The sequence below is a fragment of the Aspergillus homomorphus genome, assembly GCF_003184865.1.
Source record: "Aspergillus homomorphus CBS 101889 unplaced genomic scaffold BO97scaffold_21, whole genome shotgun sequence".
Classification (NCBI taxonomy): Eukaryota; Fungi; Ascomycota; class Eurotiomycetes; order Eurotiales; family Aspergillaceae; genus Aspergillus; species Aspergillus homomorphus.
This window is the reverse complement of record NW_020291907.1, coordinates 232,706-255,944: the sequence shown is the minus strand read 5'-3', so window position 1 is coordinate 255,944 and position 23,239 is coordinate 232,706. Positions and strand designations below refer to the sequence as shown.

General features: G+C 51.9%; 8 protein-coding genes across 8 annotated transcripts; 5 read left to right on the top strand and 3 right to left on the bottom strand.

Moving 5' to 3' along the window:
• Positions 1-1,423: 1,423 nt before the first annotated feature.
• On the top strand, positions 1,424-3,541 carry BO97DRAFT_92308 (acyl--CoA ligase). Its single transcript, XM_025701138.1, has 3 exons — positions 1,424-1,684; positions 1,794-2,426; positions 2,490-3,541. Exons 1-3 carry the CDS (start codon positions 1,585-1,587, stop codon positions 3,455-3,457), a joined length of 1,701 nt encoding a protein of 566 aa, XP_025550811.1. The 5' UTR covers positions 1,424-1,584; the 3' UTR covers positions 3,458-3,541.
• Positions 3,542-3,730: 189 nt separating this feature from the next.
• On the bottom strand, positions 3,731-4,710 carry BO97DRAFT_346567 (uncharacterized protein; the record flags this gene model as incomplete). Its single annotated transcript, XM_025691814.1, has 2 exons — positions 3,731-4,305; positions 4,461-4,710. The coding sequence occupies 2 exons, from the start codon at positions 4,708-4,710 to the stop codon at positions 3,731-3,733; spliced, it is 825 nt and encodes a 274-aa protein (XP_025550810.1).
• Positions 4,711-7,153: 2,443 nt separating this feature from the next.
• BO97DRAFT_92292 (uncharacterized protein) lies at positions 7,154-7,959 on the bottom strand. The gene has a single exon (XM_025701137.1). It carries the CDS (start codon positions 7,765-7,767, stop codon positions 7,309-7,311), a length of 459 nt encoding a protein of 152 aa, XP_025550809.1. The 5' UTR covers positions 7,768-7,959; the 3' UTR covers positions 7,154-7,308.
• A 915-nt stretch (positions 7,960-8,874) lies between these two features.
• BO97DRAFT_92281 (uncharacterized protein) lies at positions 8,875-12,754 on the top strand. The gene is made up of 2 exons (XM_025701136.1): positions 8,875-9,045; positions 9,107-12,754. The coding sequence occupies exon 2, from the start codon at positions 9,161-9,163 to the stop codon at positions 12,608-12,610; it is 3,450 nt and encodes a 1,149-aa protein (XP_025550808.1). The 5' UTR covers positions 8,875-9,045; positions 9,107-9,160; the 3' UTR covers positions 12,611-12,754.
• Positions 12,755-13,989: 1,235 nt separating this feature from the next.
• Positions 13,990-16,775, top strand: BO97DRAFT_453778 (uncharacterized protein; the record flags this gene model as incomplete). Its single annotated transcript, XM_025699080.1, has 2 exons — positions 13,990-15,409; positions 15,463-16,775. The coding sequence occupies 2 exons, from the start codon at positions 13,990-13,992 to the stop codon at positions 16,623-16,625; spliced, it is 2,583 nt and encodes an 860-aa protein (XP_025550807.1). The 3' UTR covers positions 16,626-16,775.
• A 271-nt stretch (positions 16,776-17,046) lies between these two features.
• On the bottom strand, positions 17,047-18,415 carry BO97DRAFT_406030 (putative glycerol dehydrogenase). Its single transcript, XM_025695325.1, has 4 exons — positions 18,243-18,415; positions 17,888-18,184; positions 17,434-17,814; positions 17,047-17,367 (listed from the first exon to the last, which is right to left on the bottom strand). Exons 1-4 carry the CDS (start codon positions 18,304-18,306, stop codon positions 17,165-17,167), a joined length of 945 nt encoding a protein of 314 aa, XP_025550806.1. The 5' UTR covers positions 18,307-18,415; the 3' UTR covers positions 17,047-17,164.
• A 796-nt stretch (positions 18,416-19,211) lies between these two features.
• BO97DRAFT_92255 (inositol oxygenase) lies at positions 19,212-20,564 on the top strand. Its single transcript, XM_025701135.1, has 2 exons — positions 19,212-20,398; positions 20,454-20,564. Exons 1-2 carry the CDS (start codon positions 19,502-19,504, stop codon positions 20,508-20,510), a joined length of 954 nt encoding a protein of 317 aa, XP_025550805.1. The 5' UTR covers positions 19,212-19,501; the 3' UTR covers positions 20,511-20,564.
• A 1,261-nt stretch (positions 20,565-21,825) lies between these two features.
• On the top strand, positions 21,826-23,223 carry BO97DRAFT_391696 (putative NAD binding Rossmann fold oxidoreductase). The gene is made up of 2 exons (XM_025693833.1): positions 21,826-22,375; positions 22,459-23,223. The coding sequence occupies exons 1-2, from the start codon at positions 22,049-22,051 to the stop codon at positions 23,197-23,199; spliced, it is 1,068 nt and encodes a 355-aa protein (XP_025550804.1). The 5' UTR covers positions 21,826-22,048; the 3' UTR covers positions 23,200-23,223.
• The last annotated feature ends 16 nt before the right edge of the window (positions 23,224-23,239 follow it).

The following is a 23,239-nucleotide window of genomic DNA, read 5'->3' as shown; positions in this document are numbered from 1 at the left end:
TTCGCCGGAGTTCATAATTTGAGTTTTTTTGAATACAACTTTACTAGTAGGGCTTAGCCTCGATCCCGTTGCCTCGTTGCTCTATCATTCAAGCAGGGTGAGATCTTCCAGTCAATGAAATTCAATGTCCTTACATCAGTATGGATACTCGGTAGAGAAAGGGGCTGTTTCAAGTTCTTGAATTGTATGGGCACTGAAGCTCTGGTCTTGAACAAGGCTGCAGTAGGAACAGCAGTTCTGATCGTGACCCAGAATGTGGGTCTTCTGCAGTGGACGTTTACACCTTTATGTTATAGCAGCCATCGATTTCTTTGCTTATCCTGTGGTGTATTGGGATATTCGTCACGAGAGCTGTAGAAGTGGGCAGGGCCTACATATCCTCATGTTGTATGTGAACTTTGAGCCTGTTTCTTGTCCAGTATCTCTTACTACTAGTAATTCTCATGACTATTACTACTCGCCCATACGGTAACTGATGCATTTTCCCTTGGCAGCGTTGACATATATCACTTAATGTACTTCGGAGCAGGCACCAGAGCCGCCTTCCTGATTTCGACGAGGCTGAGTGTTACAAGTGACTTGGTTTTGTTGGTGGCTTTTCGGCAAGTTGGGCTCTTAACATCAAGGCCATGGCAGCTTTTAGCAGGTGTTCAGACCGCTATATCGGATAACCGGGATGTGACCTTTGCGATAGTACACTCTGTGGATTCATTAGGTCATCGCCACCACGTCAATATTCTTTCTAGAGACTTCGGCGTTGATTAGTGTGGTTCTTGTTCTTGATAGGTCTTTAAGATGCTTTCTGACATTTGTTGTAGGTCTTATTCGGTGATTATTGTGTTAACTCTTTGGCAACCGGTACATATATAAAATGTGAGACCAATGGGAGATGGCCGATATCGATGCTACAGCATGCCAGTAACGATTTTGACGGCTCTTGCTTCGTAGCTGATGCAATTTATGGCTACTTAGCCACACGGGCCAGGGAGACAAGAAGAAGAGATAGTATGCAATGAATTGAGCCGGAAATCAAGGCACGACGGTGGCACTGCACCTCCACCTGGAGAAGACTCCAACCCCACAAACAGCTGAGTCATGTCAGTCAACGCTCTTTCCCCAGCCTAGGGCCGGTAAAGCTTGGCGCCACCGAGATGGACAACTACCGGGAATCTTAATTCACTTCTTTATATAGTATTGAGTTCCATAAACGAGGCACATTCCGGAATTGCCCCATTGGTCAGAAGTATGGAGTGGCAGACAAATCTCGAACTCCAGGAAGGAAGCGTCGGGGCCTGAAAGGGCGAACTGGGAGAGGATTGCGGAGACAACGGCTATTCGCGCGTCTCCAACTCGACCGACTTACTTATCTGTCCGCCGTCATGCCGAGGGCCGAAGGGTTGGTTGTCTTAATAATGGGCATCCTGTTCATCTCATCTTCGGCTTCTGCTCCATCCGTCGATTTGCATTCAATATTTTCTCATCGCTTCTTTTTCCTTCCTATTTCTCCCCTCACCTCTTTCCCCGCAACTTTCGCTGCAGGACTACCGATATAGTGCCCATTTACTTCTTCCCCGCATTGTCACAATGCCCGTCGCATCACTTTATCCGTCGGTGGAGATTCCGAACGTTGATATTTGGACATTTCTATTTGAGCGTCAAGACAGAGAGTTCCCAGACGATAAAGGTATGCTATGAATTGTCACAAACCAAGTCCCATTGTCCCTGCGGCTTCTACGCAGTGTACCACGACCCACTTTGGCTGGCATTCCGTAACTGACCGCATTCTGCTCTAGTAATATACGAGGATGCCGATACAAAGCGAATCTACACCTACCGAGGCGTCCGCGATGCCGCACTGGTTTTCGGACAAGGTCTCAAAGCCATGTTTGATTGGCGGAAAGGAGATGTCCTGGCTCTTTTTACACCGAACAGCATCGATACCCCGGCAATAACGTGGGGAGCGCATTGGGCCGGGGGAGTCGTCTCCCCGTCCAATCCAGCATACACAGCGGAGGAGTTGGCTTTCCAGCTGAGGAACTCGGGTGCTAAAGCCTTGGTGACACAATACCACTTGCTCTCCGTCGCAGCAACGGCAGCAAAGGGAGCTGGAATCCCTGCGGACCGGGTCATTCTTATCGGTGACGAGCGCGACCCGCAAGCAAAGTTCAAGCATTTCACGTCTATCCGCAACCTATCCGGCGCAACGAGATACCGCAAGACGAAGATCGATCCATCAAGGGATCTCGCTTTCCTGGTCTACTCCTCCGGTACCACGGGAGTCCCCAAAGGCGTGATGCTCTCCCACCGCAACATTATTGCGAACAACCTTCAACTCTCAGCCGGCGAGGCCGGTAATTTGACCTGGAATGGTGTAGGCGGTCGGGGTGACCGTGTCCTTGCCTTTCTACCATTCTTCCACATCTATGGTCCGTTCCATTTTGCCGTTGAACCTCGGCTTGCATCCTTTTCTTACTAACTAAAATCAACAGGTCTCACCTGCCTTGTCCACCAAACGCTCTACAAGGGCCTCCACCTAGTGGTCATGCAGAAATTCGACCTCGAGAGATGGTGCGCCCACGTGCAGAACTACCGCATCACATTCAGCTACGTGGTGCCCCCAGTAGTCCTCCTGCTCGGCAAACACCCAATCGTAGACAAATACGACCTCTCCAGCCTCCGGATGATGAACTCGGGCGCCGCACCGCTGACCCAGGAACTGGTGGAAGCCGTCTACGCGCGCATCAAATGCGGGATCAAGCAGGGCTACGGGCTCAGCGAGACCAGCCCAACGACGCACACGCAGCCGTGGGACGAATGGCGGACGAGCATCGGCGCCGTGGGCAAGCTCCTCCCGAACCTCGAAGCCAAGTACATGACGATACCGGAGGACGGTTCCGAGCCGCAGGAGGTGCCCGCCGGCGAAGTCGGCGAGCTGTACATGCGCGGCCCCAACGTCTTCCTGGGCTACCACAACAACCCTGCCGCCACGGCGGACTGTCTCTCCCCGGATGGGTGGTTCCGCACCGGGGACGTCGGCTACCAGGACAAGAAGGGCAGCTTCTACATCACGGACCGCGTCAAGGAGCTGATCAAGTACAAGGGCTTCCAGGTCGCGCCGGCCGAGCTGGAGGGCATCCTCGTGGATAACGAGGCCGTCGACGATGTGGCCATCATTGGCATCGAGAGCGAAGCCCATGGCAGTGAGGTGCCCCTGGCGTATGTGGTCAGGAGCGCCAAGAGCCTTGCCTCGGGCGTCTCGGCGGAGCAGGAAGCCGCAAATATCATCAACTGGTTAAATGCCAAGGTTGCGTACCATAAGCGCTTGCGCGGTGGCGTTCGCTTTGTGGAGGAGATCCCAAAGAGTGCAAGCGGGAAGATCCTTCGGCGCTTGTTGAAGAAGCAGGCGAAAGAAGAGGGTATCGGTGCCGGAGCCCCTGCACCTAAGGCGAAGCTGTGAGGGAAATTGTTTAGCGTCCCGAACTCATCTTCCGGTCGCTTGGATGTCGGCGCGAATTGGTAGGGAATGTGTAAATAGACTTATCATGGTATCTAGATATCTTAAGATAATTCATGAAGTACCAAATACGCGACAGCAAGCATAAAGTGGGCAGGTTCATAAAGCATTTAATTTATATTTTCAGCGTCAGACATTGTCAGAACGATTAGCCTTGCACGTACCCACCCGGCATGTCTCACTTCACAACGATTGCTAGCGCAAGGTGAGGATGATTTAGAAGCCAAACCTCTTAACAATCCCCTCTACATCCTCGCCTTCTACCGCGTCAGCCTTCTCCCTGACCACTCTTTCCACCGCCTGCTCAACCTCCTCGTCCCCATTCAAGAGATCATACCATCCCTCCGTATCATCTCTCGCCAAGAGCAGATCCGCCACGATCGCCACATCCTCTCTGGTGACCTTCCCCATGCCCCTCTGGGTCCTGCCGAGATCGACCTTGTGCGTCGCAGGGGTGTCGACCAACGTGCCGGGCCGCAGATTGATCGCCTGCAAAGGTTGCGCGGATCCGGCTGCAACGAGCTTCTTGCGTTGTGCAACCAGCGCGGTCATGTACTCGTCGGCTTCGAGCTTGGCTTTGGAGTATGCGGGGAGGACGTTATTGAAGACGTTCTGGAGGCCGGCCCAGTCGTCGTTGGAGAGCCAGCTGGGCTGCTTGCGTCGGCTGCCAATCCAAGAGACTAGAAGATACTTGGTTACTCGGGGGTGGGAGAAGGAGGCCGAGAGAAAGTGTTTGGCGGCGACTTCGTCGATGGCCTGCGTGCGAGAAGGGCCACCTTTGCCGCCAGCACCTTTCGGGTTCGGGAAAACGGGTTAGTTTGGCATTCAGTATTTTTGAGCGGATCAATGAAGGGTAGTGTGAGGGAATTTGGGAAAGAAGTGGGATCTGGGTTGTCGAGTTTCGTTTCCGATGGTTCATGTTCGTTCTCTAACTGTGAGCACATACCTGCAGACCAGACTACGTAGTCCGGGTTGACGGCGTCAAGAACCTTCTTAGCGTCTGCATCACTCTTTACATCGTCCAGACTAGAGAGAAGGACGTTGATTTTGCCCTTGGCGCCTCTGCCCAGCGCGAGAATCTCGTTCTCGTGTTCTGGGTTGCGGATGACGCTGGTGACGTTCCAGGAGCGGGCGAGGAGGAGCGGGGTTAAGTGGAGGGCCACTTTGCCGTGACCGCCGAGAAGGAGGACCTGCATGTTGGAGAAGAAAAATTAGTGATTAACAATTGTAGCGAATCTGCAAAATTGAGATGCTGCCAGAACAATCATAGAGCGCGAATTATTGTCTTTGTACAGCTTGTATGGCGGATTTCACCTGTAGACATCGAGTAGTGCAAGCTGTGGATTAGTAATACGTGGAGGGGAAGTTAGTGATGGCGTCATTGATGAAGTGATGCTTCGGCCCTTGTCAAAAGCATTGACAGTACAATGCATGAACCAATGGGCCATTCAATGAAGTGTCTCAAGCACTGCAAGGAGCCGTGTTCTCTTATCGCGCATCTCCATGGCAGCATCGCCCTGCAAACCCCTTGACGAACCTTAGGAGCCCAGCTGTGAATCAGCCAGAACTCAAATCTCCACGTGGCTCTGGCCCTGGCTCCTCGGTTGCAGTCACCACCACCTGTTTGCATCGATTTGATAGTCGGCTAGGGAGAAAGGTATTCCCTGAGGCCTAGGGAAGCTCAGACCAGAGTGCGATTCAAGTGAAAGTGTAGGCGAGCTGAGGAGAGTCAGAGAGACTCGTGTTCGGTCCCATCGCGATCTGAAACAGCGGCCGGAGGGTTGCCCACAGAAGACCTCTCCCCGCGCAAAGCTTCAGCCCCGGAGAACCATGGGGCGCATGCTCAAGTCTGAACAATCAGCAGAGTGGATTCACTGAAGTCTTTGCAAAAGAGGAGGTTGTGGGTAAGGCGGGTTCAATGTCCATAATGAGAAGAAGGTTATTGAGGGGGGTGGTCGTGGATGCGGGCTTGGGTTAGTCCGACGCAACCGAACCTTCGTCCTCATGGATATCGGAGATTGGATTAATCATTCGCAGATGCAGAGGACTGATCTGGATTCTCGGGGTGACCCTTCGAATCTGGATAAGTGAAGGAGAGAACCTGATCAGCACAGCAACTCTACAAGCATGACTTCATGATGATGCACAATCTCGAGCAGGATCGAGGAAGAAGACGGGCCACAGCGGAGTTGGATTGGAAAGAGCGACCACTGGGAATCAATTGGTACCTGTCTGTGCCTGTCTGTGCCTGTCTCTCTCCCGTCTTCGTCTAGGATTAATCTAAAATGGGCGGAGAAACAACCCGGTAAGACTACTCGACTACCTTAGACTAGTACCTAATGTTCCCGTCCCTGGACCGGTCCAATTTGTTACAGCGCTACTGTGTGTATTAGGACAAATAGTCAGTTAGTTGTACCATTATTAAGCGTGCTAAGGCTAAATACTTAGTTCTTTCTCCAGACCATTTAAAACCGGCACCCCAATTCCACCTCTTCGGGCCTAGTTAGGGGCATCCACCAAGAGTCCAACAGTGCAATTGTATGGTACAAACCAGACCTGTTTCCAAGGGACTACCTCCGTTGGGCAGACTTTGGTACCGGCTATTTAACGGCTGTCATCTTCTCTTCAATACTACTGACTCGACAATAGACTAATTACACTAACGCATGGTGGATGTCTAGACGAATTACCTAGCAAATAACATTTTTCTCTTACGCATTTCCCCTAGTCGTTACAGACGAAAGTGCGACCTGCCTCCACCCCGAAAGCCATGTGGAATAATAGTGGCCATCACGCGCTTGGATGACGTATCGGATATCCATCGCCATTAGGATCTGGCATCGACCTGCGAAACTGGACATAAGACGAATCGAACTGACTCGTACCTGACATATGCTCAAGAGAATGGTTCTGGAGGAAGCATGCGGTGCTTAGAGAACTAATGGACGGGTCTTGTAAAAAGACACTAAGGCCCAAACGAGACGGTTCTGGAATTTCCAGAGTGATTAGTGACTCCATGTTGGGAATTCCTTCAAGGAGGGGTAAAGGTACAGCAGTAGCACCTTATGCATGTCGCATCTGCACTCCGGATTCGATGCGAGGTCGCCCCCATCCCTGCAATTTTGTCTATCCTCTGGCGAAACTCAGGGGTATCTCAGCTGCGGAGCACTTTGTACTCTGGAATCACACTTTCAGCAGTCGCACACGATGATTGTTTTGACATATCTGCGGGACAACCGCAGTCCCCGTCATACTACCGACTATGGGATTGGGTTCTTCCACTTGGAGTCTCTCAGGACGATCGAGATCAAAATAAAATTGACCGATTACATCAACCGAGCGGCCGCTGTATTGTCGTGTATGTTGGCCAGTCCACACGATCAATGGATAATATAAGTACACGACGGCGGTCCTGGGGATCGTCCCGCTCGTCCAAATTTCCGGAACCGCGCCCAATGTGCCCTGAGCTAAAAGTACCGGCCTAAGAGCCATGAAACAGATTCTCAGGAGACAGATCACATTCCTGCAACGGTGGAAGGTCTTCAGTTCGGTTGGTGGCTTCAGAATGGTATATAGTTCCTCAAAAGCGCCTCATCAGAGTGAAAAAGGAGACAACCGGGAGCATCTCCCGTGTTAGTAGGTGGGCAGCCGCTACCAATGATTTGTGCGGAAGGCGTCTCGCGCAGTGGAAAAAGAGGGTATCCTCCCCCTCTAAGGATGCAATTGAGGCTTGGGCTTTTCAGCCTTCAATTCAGACTTCAGCCCCAGATCGGCCCACATCCCGCCAGACGCGGTCATTCGAATCGCATAAATTGCCCTGCGGTAGATATCCAGCTACTCAGTAGCTGATGGATGGGGAAGGGTGGGGGTCTTGCAGGCATTGCCGTTTCAACTCGAGTACCCATGTTTGACATGCGGGACGAGCAATAAATGCATGAGATATGGTCGACAGGCCGGTTTCGAGCGGTGTCTGGCAGGCTCAGTAGCATAGCATCAACGATCAACATACTTACTGCAGGAGAGGATCTGCTCTGTAGGTCGATTGAGAATGGGCTGGTGGAGGATGGAAGAGACACCCACTCACAAATACTTCGCTGAGAATACAGCCGGTGTAAGGCACGTAAGGACGGTAAAGCGTACCCGAAATGGGGACATCCGATTTGTGGTTCATTCGGAGTGGAGTCTGCAAGGGGCATTGGGTCCTGATGATAGTCAGTCAACGGTACCGTACGGTAACCCGAGGCCACATCCATGGTTTCCGTGACAGTTTATTTAGGGAAAATTGTTATGATCCAGGTATGAAGTCCGAAATGTGCAGGACGGACTGTCACCCCCGGTTACCATTGATTCGGAGAGCGGAGGGGAGGAGAGTCCCTTAGATAGGGAGGGTAAGGAGGAGAAGAAGAGAATTGGTTTTAAGATAGGTAGGAGGGCAAGAAGATTCAGAAGTAGTAAGCCATAAGGATCATATGAGATTGTGATTGATTTTTTTTTCTTCTTTCCAGAGGTGAAAAACAAAAGCAGCATCTCGTGTCGATCCGCAGAAGCGCGTTCCATGGGACCCAATAATTTGTTCGTCTCCAGCACGGCGTTCTGGACTTGTCGGTAATAAACATTTGGATCGACTGACTGGTCCTTTGACGACGGAGCAATTCTAGTCGGCTAGTGCCAAATTCAATCAAAATCAAGAACAAAAAAGAGAGAAAAAGAAAGAAAGAAAAAAGAGTGAGCGCGCAAGAGAGAGAGAGAGTGACTCGATCGGATCGAATCCAGATCCCTTCTTTTTTCTAGTCCTTCTATTGCTCCTCCGCTCTCGCTCTCGCTCTCTTCTCTCTTTCTCTGTCTCTAACAGCCTTTCCTTTCTTTACTCACTCACACTCCCTCTTCATCCTCCACATTCTTTTCACTACCTGTTGGTCCACCTTCGATCTGGGGTCAATTGAACCCTTTCCTCTCCTTCCAATCCAAACTTGATTCCATCCACTCATTATCGCCGACACACTCATTTCTGGGCGCCTCCACCCGCCATCAACCCGGACTTTCAGTATCCCTACCGACTCCGCTCCCGCTTTCCACGGTGCAGCCACATTCCTGCGTCTCATGCATATGACCATCGCCTCCAATTCGATCGCCATCACAAAATAACTTCTGCGCCGGGAATTCTTCTACCACTTGACCACACTACTCGATTTCTTTCGCGACCGTCCCCCGACCTAGCACGCTGCACGTCACGTCCACTATCGGATACCTACTCAACCTAGTCCTGCGCGCGCCCCCGCCTGCAGCCTATCCTGAGCTTTGACGCTCCCCGGAGCATCTCGATTCTGAGGGAATGAAGAGTATCTCGGAAACGCATTGAATAGCCCTCTAGTCCCTTCGATTTATCCTGACACTTGTTGCGTGTTGGGCCACACTCAATCGCCCTTTCGGCTTCGCCGCAGTCGGTCTTGGTCAAGTAGGTCCCTCGTCCCGTCGAACTACGTACAGGGGTACCCCAAATTGTCCGCAGTCCATGTGTCTGACGTGTGAATGTAACCCAGTCCCATCTCAGCGTAGACCTTGATCTGGCTTCGGTCCCTGACGCGATAATAGCACATCCTTGAGAAATACCGGCATTGTACGCATATCCCCACCGTACACCTCGCCATGAATCGATTTCGCAAAAACAAAAAGGAGAAGGTGAAGGAAGAGGTGGTGGAAGTCCCTGAAAGTAGCTCAGTCGGCCTCACCTCAAAGCTGTCATGGAAATCTAGAAAGGAGGACCCTGAAGAGAAACCGGAATTTGATCTCTCATCGGCGTTACCATCAACCGACGACTTTCGAACCAGTCTTTTGATGCCAAAACTGTCTGCACGTTTTAGTATGCTGCGAGAGCAGGATGACCCGGACTCGATCATCGGCAAAGCGAGCGACGACAGTGTCTTATTTCCCAAGCGTGCTTCGCGACTCAACCTCTTCGGCCACAACCCCGGTTTCCTGGCTGATATCGATGAGGTTTCGATTGATGGTCGATCGATAGCTCCGAGGCGTACGCACTCCATTGTGTCGGACAACAATTCCTGTGGGGCTGATGAGGAAAATTCGCAGAAGGAAAGTATCATGAGTCGAGGTCGACGGGTAGAAAGCAATAACCTATTCGGAGGACGACAAAAGATGTACAAGATCTCCTCGAAGGCAACGAGTGCCTCCGACTCCGGACGGTCGCAGATGAGCAGTCGTGCGCTCTACGAACCTGACTTGACGACGTCTGCTTTCCAACCCCTCAGTGCGAAAGAGAGCGTCGAATCGATGACAGAAGAATTGCCGCAGGGCAGCCCCTCTCAGGAATCGGAAGACGCGCTTTCTCGTGTCTCATCCGCCAAGCGCACTACCTTTTCTTCCACTGCATCCGGTCCTATTACGAATGTTCGCACTTCAACAGCTGCTACTTCGATCGACGAGCAGTCACTCTCGGGACCTTCGCCGCTGATACCGGGCAGTGAGGGTCTGTTCTCTGCACCAAAGCCAGCAATGCCAGGTATGGCAGCTGAACGTGGCTCCGTTAAGTCGAGGCGTTTATACGGGCAAGGGCTGGCGCAAAGTGCGCAGAGTCAACAAGCATCGACCCTTCAGCGCTTGGAAAGCCTGAGCCGTCAGAGAGCAGGAACTCCTGAGCATCCACCACTGAATCGGGCTTTCTCCAAAAGCGCCACGAATCTCCGTGATCGCATGCAACCGTTGACAATTAGTGAACCCCTTCCCAGCAACCCCAGCCCGACTCAGCCTACCAGCCCCCAGTCTCTGTTTACGTCGCCGGAGGAATCGCTCAATATCAGTTCCAAAGGACTAAAGAGTCCTGCAAGCACTGCATACAGTGCTCCTCCCTTAAGTCCCCCCTTCAGTGAAAGCGAAGTGGGCGGAGCCTTAGTGGCTGGAGCCTTAGTGGCTGCACTTCGACCAGAGGACCATGGCAAAGCTACCGCCTCAGGCCTGTTTAACAAGCCCAAAACCACCTTTGATGAGAGTCAGTTCAAACAACGCCAGCTGCAGATGCATCAAGGGAGGAACACGCCGTCTCTCCCTCGACCTCTCCCGCCGCCAACTAGAACAAAACTACCTGAGCTCCCTGGACGCGCGCGGGGTTTCTCCAATGCAAGCTACACGTCGAGGCCTGGCTCAGCAACTTCGCACTACAGTGAGGCTCAGCGCCCAGGCAGCCGGTCCGCCACCAACGCTTCGCCCCCAAAGCCCACTAGCACCACTTTCTTTGCTAACCCAAGTTCAAGTGATTCGGAAGATGAAGGCCGCGCTTCACGCATGCCTGACACCATGTACACTACCGACGAAGTGCACCCCGCACTTCGGCCGGAAACACCTTCTAAGCCTTCTACCCCTTCTAGTGAACACCGCAGTCCTTTGCCTGAAGTACGGTACTCTGATTTAGGTGACCTAAAGCCAATCGCAGAGCATGATCTCGTTGAGAACAAGCCCAGTGGCGCTCAGGACCTTCCAGAGAAGCCAGACTCCCCTACTCTGGGGCCCTCAGGTTTGGGCTTAAGTGGCTTGGTTCGCACACATCTTCGACAAGACAGCGATCGTTCGTCGATTTATCCTCCTCCTTCTCCTGGTCTTTCGGCTAAGCCTGTAGAGGCGAACGTAATGGCGGATGCGATGCCGCAATATCAGAAGAGTGCCCCACATAGCTCCAACTGGCAGGACGAGCTTGTCTCCAGACACAGACGTGAAGCGAGCACTGAGACACAGATTGAGCGTGAAGAGTTTGCCAACGAGTTGGCAGAAAGGCGGAGAAAGGTGCAAGAAAAGCTCAAGGGGTTTGCGGAGGTGGAAAGCAGATCAGCTAGTCCTGTTTCCGGCCGCCAAACTCCAGATTTCACCCCGAGTAAACCTGGAAACGCCTTCTCTTTCCTGAAGAACAAAGCAGGGAAGCAACACCTCTTCGGCAAACAGGATCTCAAGGGTGCGAAGGGCCTAGGCTATGCCAACGCCTCTACTCCAGCTCTGGTGTCCGATGATCCATGGCGGGAGGAGGAGGAGAGACCAGCACTGCCTTTCGCGAAGCATGCTAATTCTAGCACCCCCCACATTACAGGCGAAAGATCTTTCCGGTCCAAGATTTCTGTCTTTGGGCGCAGCAGCCAAGAAGACTCGCGTGAGTCTAGCCGGAGCCGCGGGGCATCTCCACACTCCAGCTTTAGGTCACGCCGAGATCGCTCCACATCTGACGCATCTGGTCGCTCTAAGAGTCGCTCACGGCGGGACCGAGACGGCCTGGAGACACTGGAAGAAGTCGGACATGGACCTCACAATCCGATGGCCTATCCTGATCAAGATCAGCACGGCATGTCCTCTGTCGCTTCTTCTACCCGCCCGTCTGTTGAGGCTAGCGAGTCAGCCATGTATGAGCGCTCCTCGTCCGCTGCTTCAATTAGGCACCGTAGTGGTAGCCGCTCCGCTGTTTCGAGCTTCCACGACCGGCCTTCCTATTTCTCGACTCATAGTTCATCCCTGATTGGGGCCGCGCCTCGTCCCTCCCCTATTGCCCCATATTCCGCAAACGCCACACCGCCCTTGGAACTCAATAATGAGAATGGATATCCTTTGGCGCCTGCCCCTAGTGACCACAGCCAACATCATCACGCCCTCAACCGTGCTCCAGGCAACAATAGCCTGCAGAAGCGGGCAGTCAACAAGACCCTTATCTCTGAGCCCACGTTCGTTTCCTGCACATCCAGCGTGCCGACAGTCGGCCTCCCTCCTGGTGCAAGCCTAAGCAACGGAATGGAGACACCTCCGATCCCGCCAATGAACCCGCGACGTCGCCGTCAGACAACTACGCAAACCATTTTGGGAGCACTCAAGGGAGAGAGACACGAATCTCAATATTCCCCATCGATTGACTCGGCCATGGAGGAGACAAGTAATTTCTCCGACGACGGCGACAAGCGACCAAAGTCCCGGGCCAGGCTCCGCAAATCATCCAGCGAGGGAGGCAACTTGAACGCAAAGGCCCGTCACCAGCTGCTGGCTGACACACCTCCGCCTGCTGTTCCGACCTATCCACCCCCGCAGATTCCTCTAGATGGAGGAATGTTTTAACCTTCTTGAACACTTCATATACCTTCCATTCCCTTCTCTACCTTCTGGATCTACTCAGTCTCCGACTACGATGTATTATTTGACGTTCTGGCTTAGCCTTCTGCATCTTTATGTTGGATACCTCTCCTTTGCAATTCCGGTTTTGCATCCATCATGATATACCAACAGCGTTACATTGAGCGGACCATTATTCTTTTCCTTTTGTGTTATTACCCATTCCTTGAGACCGCAATTTCCTATGAGTCATATCTTCAGATTAGAACATTCTATCTAGACATCTAGATGGATCTAACCACAAATACATGGATTACCTACATCGAAAACAACATGTAATATCCTAGTTGTAAAACTTCGGTATGTCTGTCCCAACAAGATCAAGTCAAATCCATCATAACCACATCCCTTCAGCTGTGTCATCCAACATCTCCGATACTCGCATCTGAACCCGTTCGCAAATTAGTGGCTCGAAGATTCGAGACAGCGAGAGTGAGATCGGAAAACCCAGAAGTCTGTAGACTGCTGTAGCACATGCTGAGGTTTTGTACCGACTGGTGGGCTGCACACATCTTTGATCCATGCTTTACTTCACTCGAGGTGAGTCACGTGTGCATGAGAACCCTCACCTAGTCATAGTAATATGGATATCTCCATGTGCCAATAGTAATTAATCTAAAACATAATCTGGATTCGGACACCGACAAAATAACATATACCTGATAGTAACTCAAGGCTCTTATGTTTCGACCTATGTTATCAATGCAATGAGGCACAAAGGCACAATCGGAAAATTGCAGTCTGACGCTGGTTGTAAGAACTACAGTGATAGCACGAAGTACAGGCATTCACCAAAATTGCTTTACGCAACCTTTCAAAGTAAGGAGGAGCATCGTTGTTGTGCCTGAGCTAATGAAAATGACACCAGTCTTTTACTCTCCCCCCATCCCATGTCTTTCACAAGCCCAGCGAATCTCAGTTCTTTTACCTCTACTCTCCTTCTCCATATGTCTTGTTGCGTACAAACCATAACACCTGCCTCCGTCCGCTCATGATTCAAATTCCAAAGCATCCAGAACTTCCAAAATCCTCCAGTGCCTCAAATATTGCCCTCTCCTGCCTTTGTCGGCACTGCCTTGTGTCAATACTCTTAAATTTGCTCGCATTTCGCTTCTAGTGAAGCATACTAGAATCTTATGTTTGCATCGCTTTCTCTACCCTGTTGAATTGATATTTATACCGAGACTTCAGGTCTATTCTGGGTTTTCACTCTTTTTTTATTTCCCCCTCCCCCAGATAAATGGTACGTATCTCCCCGCTTCTACAAGCCTGTCGCTCCCTACGAGAGAGACGAAAGGACGGCTGATGAACTTGTCTACAGTAACATGCATCGTCTGCTCAACCGGACCCAGTCTTTCGGCCCTTCTGAAGATCCTTTCGTCAGCGAAGCCTTCGACGACCTTTTCAAGATCTGGCGGCCGAAGAAGACAGTAGCAGAAAGGGAAATTCAAAGGCAGAGATTGACAGAGCTACAAACAGATCTCGATCATCGCTTCAAGATAGACTCGTATCCCCAACGGCCCCCCTGTCACTCTCGAAGACAATCACTCGATGCAACGATGTGCAGGCTCACTGCTCCTGTTGTCACGAACCAGAGTCCTACCTCCGACGACACTGCCGACACGAAGAACGAGGCTCAGCCGGTCGCTTTGAGCATCACCGAACCGAAAGTTGAAGAGACGATTCAAAGTAGGAAGACAAAACGGAAGAACCGCAAAGGGGAGGCCGAGAAGAAGAGGCGGCAGGCTAAGAAGAAAGATAGGAGAAAGAAGGGTGGCACTCAACAACATGAAACTACTACAGAGGGTAATGACCAGCTGGCGCAGCAGCAGGCCGCAGGCGCAGAGACACAACCATTTTCTGCCCAGGCCAAAGTGCCGCTGTCTCCCCCGCCTCCGTATGCCAGTCAACCTCCTAGACTTTCCGATGCAGGCATACCTCAGCTCGGTTCGACAGATGTAAACTCTAGCTGCCTCTCTCCTGCGGCTTCGACCGTTAGCACCGCAACTCTCCCGGAAACGGACGGCCCAACCGTACCTTTACCTCCGCCTTATGTTTGTCGAAATTCGGCCGAAGGTATTCAGGCTATGGGGTCTGGTGCCGTGCAGGATTTGCATCACCATATCTCAATTCCGGACACAGCCTCTCAAGGCCCGGAAAGAATTCATCCATTGCAGGAGTTGGAGCCACAGACTACGTCTCTGCCTGACGTAAATGTTGTTGTGGTGCCATCGTCTGGACCTGAGATTGAGACTTTAGTATCAAACTCCGCGGTGACTGAAGAACACGTTGGTGCCGACGAAGGCTTCAGGATGGTCCACGCTAGCTCCTCTATTGAGACACCCGCTGACACGCTTGTTGCGGACAACGAGCTTCAAGTGCCAAACGAGCGGCAGCAGCCTGATGAGGAAGAGGACTTGGCGTTTGCCCACAAGATCCGCGAAGAGGAAGGAGAATTCCTGCGCTTTGAGCAGCGCGAACGGGAGCTTTGTCTTTTTGAACCGAATTGTTGCGTGCAAGTGCCAAGGTTTACGGACTGTGTTTGTCCTCCTAGGAGATCATGTTGTTGTACACACTTCAAAACCCACTGTCTGTTCAAAACAACAGATGCTGTAACTCAGTCAATGTCATCAAGCAGTTCCTATCTTAAGGGAGTTCTGGGGACTGTTCCGGAACACTCTCATACGGCTGAGAGGCAGGAAGTTGGTGGAGCTGGAAAAACCGACAACGTGAACAAAAAGACAGGTTAGTCATTCTTCAAAGAAGATAGCGTTAATGGAGCCCTAACCGGTCTAAAGACTCGCATGAAGACCTGAGAAGTGAGGATAGCCTCGCAGCCTATCTCCTTAACTTAAAACGCGAAAACGAACTGTGTGACTTCACCTTCGAGATTATGACGAGAGACGACCCTATCACTCGCAATCAATTGAATGCACATAGGATCATTATTGCGCGAAGCCCATCTATTGCCATCATGCTGAAATTCCCCGCGTACATGCAAGGGCATAACCGGATTACGGCAGTCTTCAGCGAGAAAGTGTCCATGTGGCATGGGTTCGATTTTGCTCTCGAGAATCTGTACGGTGCACCCCTTCTAGACTCCGAAATCCTTCACCTCAAGGCAATGAGACTACTGGGATATACGGAATCGACATATGATGCGCTTCGGTTCCCATTCGGCTCTGCCAAAGCCGAGGTCGCTTACTCCTATGCGCTCGCCGGCGCATGCTTGCATATCCCAGAGGTCATCGAGACCGGTATTGCTCTGACCGTTGGTTTGATCAGCTGGGAGACATTTGATGAGATCCTGCAGTTCGGTCTCCGGCCTCAAGACTACCTAACTACCTTGAAAGGTTTCATAACCTTTGACCCGGCTAATCCTTCAAGTGCGACACCAACGACGAGCCAACCAGGAGCGCAGGAGTTCCGGAACCTTTGGGCTCCCCAAATAGTCACTGCCTGCTTGAGATTTATGGTCACCAATATGAAGCCGGATTTTATACTGTTCCACAGGAGGGGTCAGCGTCCTAGGGGGCCGCCAGGCGACAGGAATGACGAGACGAAGCCCACTCCAAGGGATCCTGAAACAGAGCTTCCGAGTTATGAGATCGTTATGATCTCCTGGACCTTGGCGAGCTTGCCGTTTGTCTATCTCCAAGAAGCCTTCGAGTTGCTACATGCGCGAGGCTTGCTGTCGTTAGCACTGGCGCAAGAGGTCGTTGTGGAGCGAGAACTAAACCGCTTGCAAGGGCTCCTGCTTTGGATCCGAAACGGGAATTCGAGCTCAGACCTTGAAAACGCCGGCGATGCTAAAATATTTGGGTATCAAGAGAGATTAGTTATGGGGTCGGATTCTCAAGGATCAAGCTCGACGGAGATCCGCTTAGAGCGCGATTGGGTTGGACTGGGTGTTCCCCCCATACCAGCAGCTGTGGTCGATCCTGCTCCCTCAAGCAAGTGACCTCCGGTCGTTCACCTGGTCGGCTTTTGGCTGTTCTACTCTACATTGAATCGTTTCGATTGCTCAACGGTAGAGGGTTTCCTTAATCTAGATTTGAGTGGATTTGGGGTGAATAAATGGGGCTGCTGTCCTTGGGTTGAAGGTTTGGAGGAAAGGAAATTGCCATAGTACACGCAGAATAGATTTGGTTTACTGGTAAAACATTCAGTCGAAGTGGTGAGATATTGTGCATCTTGGTTCTTACTTTGATACAATGGGGCCTATATCCAAATCTTGCTCAAGCATGCTGCCTGTGTTCAAAGTGGGCTGATGATCAATCTGTTGGTGGGAAATCTCTATTCGTTGATGCGCACTTCAGTTGGTGTTTGTCATGCGGAAGCTGTCCTGATGTCATTTCAATCGTACAGAATCTTAAATAACAGTCATATACAAATAGTTACCATTTGTCCTTCCCTCTAACCATCCATTTGATGGCTTCTATCTTTCTATGTACCTCTCTGCCCTTCATAATGTATGTACTGGGGCATTGTTTGAAAGTTTCAGTTTGCAACCTTGTCGGGGAAGCCAAAGTCAAGACCAAAGGGCGGGAAAACGTAGCGCTTGAAGGTCTTGGTCCGAGCCAGCTCGTCCGTGTACTTGGCTATAGTGGCCAGATCTGACTCGTCCAGCTCGACCAGCTGGCGGTTGACCTCGATACGAGAAGGAGTCACCGACTTGGCAAGAACGGAGGAGCCACGGGAAACTAAAATAATGATTAGCTATAATCCCCGCCGGGCTAAACAGCTGAGCCAAGCAAAAGTGAACATACTGTGCCAGCTGAGGAGAACCGTAGCGGGGGAGACACCCCTCTTCTTAGCCACCTCGACGATGGGTTCTGCGGAGAACAGCGGGCTACCCGTGCTGCCCAGAGGGCTGTAAGCGGTGACATGAATGCCCTTCTCCTTGCAGAAGTCCACAGCCTCCTGCTGAGGCAGAGACGGGTGGTTCTCGATCTGGTTGACGGCGGGGGTGACCGTGGCCTGGGCGAGGAGCTCCTCCAAGTAGGGTCGACTGTAGTTGCAGACACCGATGGCCTTCACTTTGCCGGTTCCCACCAGCTTCTCCATGCTCTCCCACGTCTCGACGTGCGAGTGGTCGCGCAAAAGATCCCGCGAGCCGTCGGGCAGCTTGGGAACGACCGGGTGGTTTCCTGTTTTTGGGCGAGTTGATTACTGCGTTCGTCTCGAAGGTGATTTGCTCTTTGTATCGGAGCTTCTACTAACCATTGGGGTTCATGGCCACGGGCCAGTGGACGAGGTACAGATCAATGTAGCTCATTCCCAACAACTTCAAGCTCTCGTCCAAAGCCTCCTGCACGCGGGTGTGTCCCGTGCACCAGAGCTTGGTGGTGACGAACAGGTCCTCGCGCTTGACTTCCCCGGCGGCAATGGCATCGTTGATGGCCTTGCCGACCTCGTTCTCGTTCTGATAGGCGAATGCCGTGTCAATATGGCGGTATCCCACCTGAATGGCATGGCGCACCGCCTTCTCGACCTCGCCGGGGGCGGATTGCCAGGTTCCTGTGAAGTGTGATCAGCAAACGTGGTCATAAATCCATGAGCGAGAAGTAATGCATACCAAGTCCGAGAGCCGGGATCTCAGCTCCGGTGTTGAGCTTGAAGCGTGTATCGGCGATGCCCATGATGACTCCGACGGTTTGTTTGGTGGAAAGGTATTGAATTGGGGCACGAAAACAGGTGGTCAGCAGGATGCGACTTGCAGGAAATAACATAAATCAAGGGCAAGAAGGGTAGAAGAGAGCAGATGGCTGAAGGAAGAAGATCAAAGAAGAGAATAGAGAGGGAGGGAGGGGCAGGGAACCCCGCACCACCGGAGCAATTTCGTCTCTTTACCCCGTAGTTTCCCCCTCAATCAACAAACCAGTCCGGTCTTTCCCCCGCCGCTGACACCATTGCCTCGGGACTCTTTGTGCCGACTTTCCTTGCGAAGTATCTTACAAAAAATAACTTCAATGACTCTCAATAGCCTCAAAAAAGCGGAAGCGGAGATTACTTCTTCAATCTATCAACCACAAGACTACCGTATCGCGGGATATTCGCTCGGGTCGCGTCTACTGCACTCGCCAGGCACATTAATCCACACCCAAGCCACGCATGCGGGGAATGCAACCAGCCTTGTCTGTCAATATCCTTCAGACCATTATCATACAACGAACTGGATGCAGAAGCTATCAGTCGTAATGATCATATCTTGCAGAAGGGGTGAACCTAATCGAGGCCGGACGCTTTACAAATGAAGAGGTTCTCTCTGGTTGAACAACGGGCCGCATGCGAACCCACCATCGGAAACCAGAATCCAGAGGCGTTCCCACCTCCCAAGAGCCCAGATAGCCTATACTGTGGCGTCCATGATTGATCTCCTTCCTTCGCAGCCATCACTGCGCTCTTGTTGGCTGGCCAGTTTTACCTAAGAGCCTCCCTGTTCCACCATGGCGAGGAATGTTACCCCAGAGCAAACCCGCCCCAGTAATTTATGGCTACGGAACCCAGAATCCGACCTCCTGGCGTGGGGTGGTCACGCTGGTTGGGAGATCTGAGTCGGTTTTCTAGAATCACACAACGTCATGCCTTGCAGCAGGCCAACCAAAGGGCTATGGTCAATGTTTCGGCAACCTAGCAACGCTGTTTTGGGGGCGCCTTAATCTATCTTGCCGAGAGATTGGAATATCATATTTGAGCCCGTATCGCCTCGCGTTGATTCCTTCACCATTCAAAAGCAACAACTCTTGTGATACCCCCAACCTCCAAGACCAATTCAAGTGCGACCTTTAGGCGCTAAAGAAAAGTTTCCATCTTCATATCTCGCATTTCACCACAATGGCACCCGTCGCAGTCGCCCAAGAAACCCCGGTGTTTAACACTAAGCGGGATGGTCAGGCTCTTGAGGACTTGTCGGACGCCATCGACAAGCTCAACGTTCTTAAGACCGATTTGAAGGAGGAGAAGGAAAAAGGTCTGTACGAGGAGTCCGAGTTTGACAAGGAGAAGGACAAGACCAAGTTCCGCCAGTACGAGGATGCCTGTGACCGGGTCAAGAACTTCTACAAGGAGCAGCACACCAAGCAGACGGTTGCATATAACTTGAAGGCACGCAATGCGTTCCACTCAAAGACTCGCGCCGAGATGACTGTATGGGAGGCCATGGAGAAGCTGAACACTTTGATCGACGAGTCCGACCCGGACACCAGCCTTTCACAGATCGAGCATCTCCTGCAATCCGCCGAGGCCATTCGCCGCGACGGCAAGCCCCGCTGGATGCAGCTGACCGGTCTCATCCATGACTTGGGAAAACTTCTGTACTTCTTCGACGCCCAGGGCCAATGGGACGTCGTCGGCGACACGTTCCCCGTCGGCTGCGCTTTTGACGAACGCATCATCTACGGCCGCGACTCATTCAAGGAGAACCCGGACTACGGCCACGGGATTTACGACACCAAGTACGGCATTTACAGTCCCGGCTGTGGTCTTGACAACGTGATGATCTCCTGGGGCCACGACGAGTACCTTTACCATGTTGTCAAGGACCAGTCCACCCTTCCTGCGGAGGCTCTGGCCATGATCCGCTACCATTCTTTCTACCCCTGGCACAACGCTGGCGCCTACCAGGAGTTGATGAACGAGAAGGACAAGGAGATGTTTAGGGCTGTCAAGGCTTTCAACCCTTACGATTTGTATAGCAAGAGCGACGGTATTCCCAGTGCTGAGGAGCTCAAGGTTCGTTATTCGCTACTGACTTTTTCATTAAGCCCAGCTAACCATTTTTCCACAGCCCTACTACCTCGAATTGATCGACGAGTACTTCCCCAGCAAGGTCATCAAGTGGTAGAAGATACCCTGAATAAAAAAAATTCTGTTTTCTGTCCAGTCCACCGCCTGAACCATGTTGGATTGTTTGTTTGGTTATCTGTTTTGCATTGTCTATCTACACATCTGTCACGAACACAAGCGATGATTTACGAACACATTATACATTGTCATCTCGACTGGAATGAAGGCCGAATTGAAGAATGAACTTTTGACCAGCAGAGCCCTGATATCTTTTTGCCACAGTTTGAGGATCCTCGTAGAGCTATTATTAGTGGCACTCTAAGTCAAATACTAGGGCGGCTTGAATCCTTGCGGGCGATCAACACAAGGCGTGCTACTAAATTGCAGGGGCTATAATCAGACGATTGACCATGGGGGAAATGGATTTAAGTCAAATCTGCTATGAACTCGATCCGATTCTACCTACATCAAAGCATAGATATTTTCGCCACCGCGCTCAATTAAAGATACATACAAGTTCAAGAACGTAAGACTAGCATCACGAATTCCGACACAGGACCATATCAGCGCTGCACTGTAGCTATACGATTAGGATGCTTATCATAACGATTATTTGTTATAAGGTTCTGGTTCGTGTGAACATTTTTGGCGTATCCCTTCAAAACAGGAAATGGTTTCCATGTTCAAATTACGATATGAAGATTCTTCTTCGTTTAGCTTTCCCCCCTCTTTTATAAAACCCTCCTCGCATGACAAAGCAGTATGAGCTTCAAATAAAATCTCCAAGATATGGGGGTAAATATTTCCTATATGACCAAGTGGTTGTACTCTGTCGTACAGTACAAGAGTTCTCCCTCTCGGGAAGGCGTTTTTGGGGGGTATTCCCCGCTGTCCCACAACTTTACCCCGGAAAGGGTAGTTTTCCCCGCGTGCGAATGGCAGCGACAATGAGTTGTGTACTGTAATGTGGTAATCTGGTACTGTTTGAGCTCAAAGGCCTCATCTTTCTGTTCCCCGGTTCTCTACAACTGTCTTGCCTTGCAGCTGAATAGGATCCATTGTGCACTTCACAGTCACAGTTCCCTTTCTCCTATTGTCAATGACAATAGCTCCTCTGCTGCAGGCTAATAACGCGCTCCCCCAGGAACCTCTTTTCCGAGTTGGCACCGGGTCAGGGATCCCGAAGGCCAGATTGGATTCCGGGGTCGGCAAAGTGATACATGTAAGATTGATGATTGGATCTCCACTGTGTCCCCGGGACTTCCCCTCCGCTGAAACTGTTCCTGTCCGGCAGGCAGACAGTGCACCAAGAGATCGGCATCCAATCCGTCTATTGACAGACTAGCCTCCTTTGTTGGCACAGCAGCTCCAGCGGCCAGCGGCTTTCTCCGCATCTCCCCTCAACGAAAGGAGCTCAGACCGACTCTTGCTCCAGCTGTCTCCAGCTGCACGCGGTGGTTAAATTCCAGCTCCCTCGCTGTCCTTCGTCTCAATCCCATCCTTTCTTCGTCGCAAGTCTCCTCTCTCTATCAATTCCCAATTTTCTGAAGCAAATCACCTTCTCTACACCTCCCTCCACATAATCCCTCCATCACAATGTCTGCCAGAAGATTGAAGGTTGGCTGTGCCGGTCTCGGTCGCATGGGCAAGCGCCATGCTCTCAACTTCTTGCAGCGCACTCCCCGCGCAGAATTGGTTGCAGTCAGCACTCCGGACGACAACGAGTTGGAATGGGGCAAGGTTCACTTAGCCCCGTACGGCGTGAAGCTGTACAAGAACTACGACGACATGCTGAAGCATGAGGGCCTGGAAGCGGTGATCGTTGCATCCGCTACTGCCGTGCACGCGGAGCAGGCCATCAAGGCCATTGAGGCCGATAAGGACGTTCTGTGCGAGAAGCCCTTGTCTACCAGTGTCGAGATTGTAAGTCCCCTCGCACACCACCCTATAGTTTCTTGACAATATTTGGCAAAGGATTAACCCTGCACCTTCTCTCTCTCCAACAGTCTCAATCGGTCCTCGACGCGGCAGCCAAGAAGCCCCATCTCAAAGTCATGTGCGGTTTCTCCCGCCGATTCGACGCCTCCTACCGCGATGCCCACAGCAAGATGTCCGCTGGTGCCATCGGCACAGCGTCAGTGATGCGCAGCCAGACTTGCGATAAGCTTGACCCGACGGGCTTCTTCGTGGCCTACGCCGAGTTCTCCGGCGGGATCTTCGTCGACTGCTCCATCCATGATATTGACCTGGCACTGTGGTTCTTCGGCCAGGACAGCAAGGTCAAGTCCGTCTCGGCCGTGGGCATTACAGCCGTGGAGCCCGATCTCCGCAAGCACAACGACCGCGACAACGCCGTCGGCCTGGTCGAGTTCTACAATGGCCGCATCGCCTACTTCTACGCCTCGCGCATGATGGCCGCCGGCCAGGAGGACTCCACCGAAGTCATCGGCACGAAGGGCAAGCTGGCCGTCAACACCCAGCCCGCCATCAACCTGGTCAACGTCTTCGACGAGACCGGTGTCCGCCGCGAGCTGCCCCAGCACTACTACGATCGCTTCGAGTACGCCTTCGTCACCGAGGCCAACGAGTTCACTGCCTCCTGCCTCGAGAACACCCCCGTGCCCTTGAAGCTGGAAGGCGCCGTCCAGGCGGTGCGCATCGGAGCCGCCCTCCAGGAGAGTCTGATTACCGGCGAAAAGATCAACTTCGACGAGCAGGGCAACCGGATCACCGCGGCGAGATTGTAGACGCAGGGGGGGAAGAGATCTTGCAATAGAGAACCACTGG

What these genes read in the sequence shown, in the direction of transcription:
- BO97DRAFT_92281 (XM_025701136.1), top strand. Translation starts at nt 9,161, where the DNA reads ATGAATCGATTTCGCAAAAACAAAAAGGAGAAGGTGAAGGAAGAGGTG.
- BO97DRAFT_92308 (XM_025701138.1), top strand. Translation starts at nt 1,585, where the DNA reads ATGCCCGTCGCATCACTTTATCCGTCGGTGGAGATTCCGAACGTTGAT. An exon ending in AGAGTTCCCAGACGATAAAG is followed by an intron (nt 1,685 to 1,793) that starts GTATGCTATGAA and finishes ATTCTGCTCTAG; the next exon opens with TAATATACGAGGATGCCGAT. An exon ending in ACCATTCTTCCACATCTATG is followed by an intron (nt 2,427 to 2,489) that starts GTCCGTTCCATT and finishes TAAAATCAACAG; the next exon opens with GTCTCACCTGCCTTGTCCAC.
- BO97DRAFT_406030 (XM_025695325.1), bottom strand. Translation starts at nt 18,306, where the DNA reads ATGGGCATCGCCGATACACGCTTCAAGCTCAACACCGGAGCTGAGATC. An exon ending in GATCCCGGCTCTCGGACTTG is followed by an intron (nt 18,185 to 18,242) that starts GTATGCATTACT and finishes CACACTTCACAG; the next exon opens with GAACCTGGCAATCCGCCCCC. An exon ending in GGTTCTCCTCAGCTGGCACA is followed by an intron (nt 17,368 to 17,433) that starts GTATGTTCACTT and finishes TCATTATTTTAG; the next exon opens with TTTCCCGTGGCTCCTCCGTT.
- BO97DRAFT_92292 (XM_025701137.1), bottom strand. Translation starts at nt 7,767, where the DNA reads ATGGATGTGGCCTCGGGTTACCGTACGGTACCGTTGACTGACTATCAT.
- BO97DRAFT_92255 (XM_025701135.1), top strand. Translation starts at nt 19,502, where the DNA reads ATGGCACCCGTCGCAGTCGCCCAAGAAACCCCGGTGTTTAACACTAAG. An exon ending in CCAGTGCTGAGGAGCTCAAG is followed by an intron (nt 20,399 to 20,453) that starts GTTCGTTATTCG and finishes ATTTTTCCACAG; the next exon opens with CCCTACTACCTCGAATTGAT.
- BO97DRAFT_391696 (XM_025693833.1), top strand. Translation starts at nt 22,049, where the DNA reads ATGTCTGCCAGAAGATTGAAGGTTGGCTGTGCCGGTCTCGGTCGCATG. An exon ending in TGTCTACCAGTGTCGAGATT is followed by an intron (nt 22,376 to 22,458) that starts GTAAGTCCCCTC and finishes TCTCTCCAACAG; the next exon opens with TCTCAATCGGTCCTCGACGC.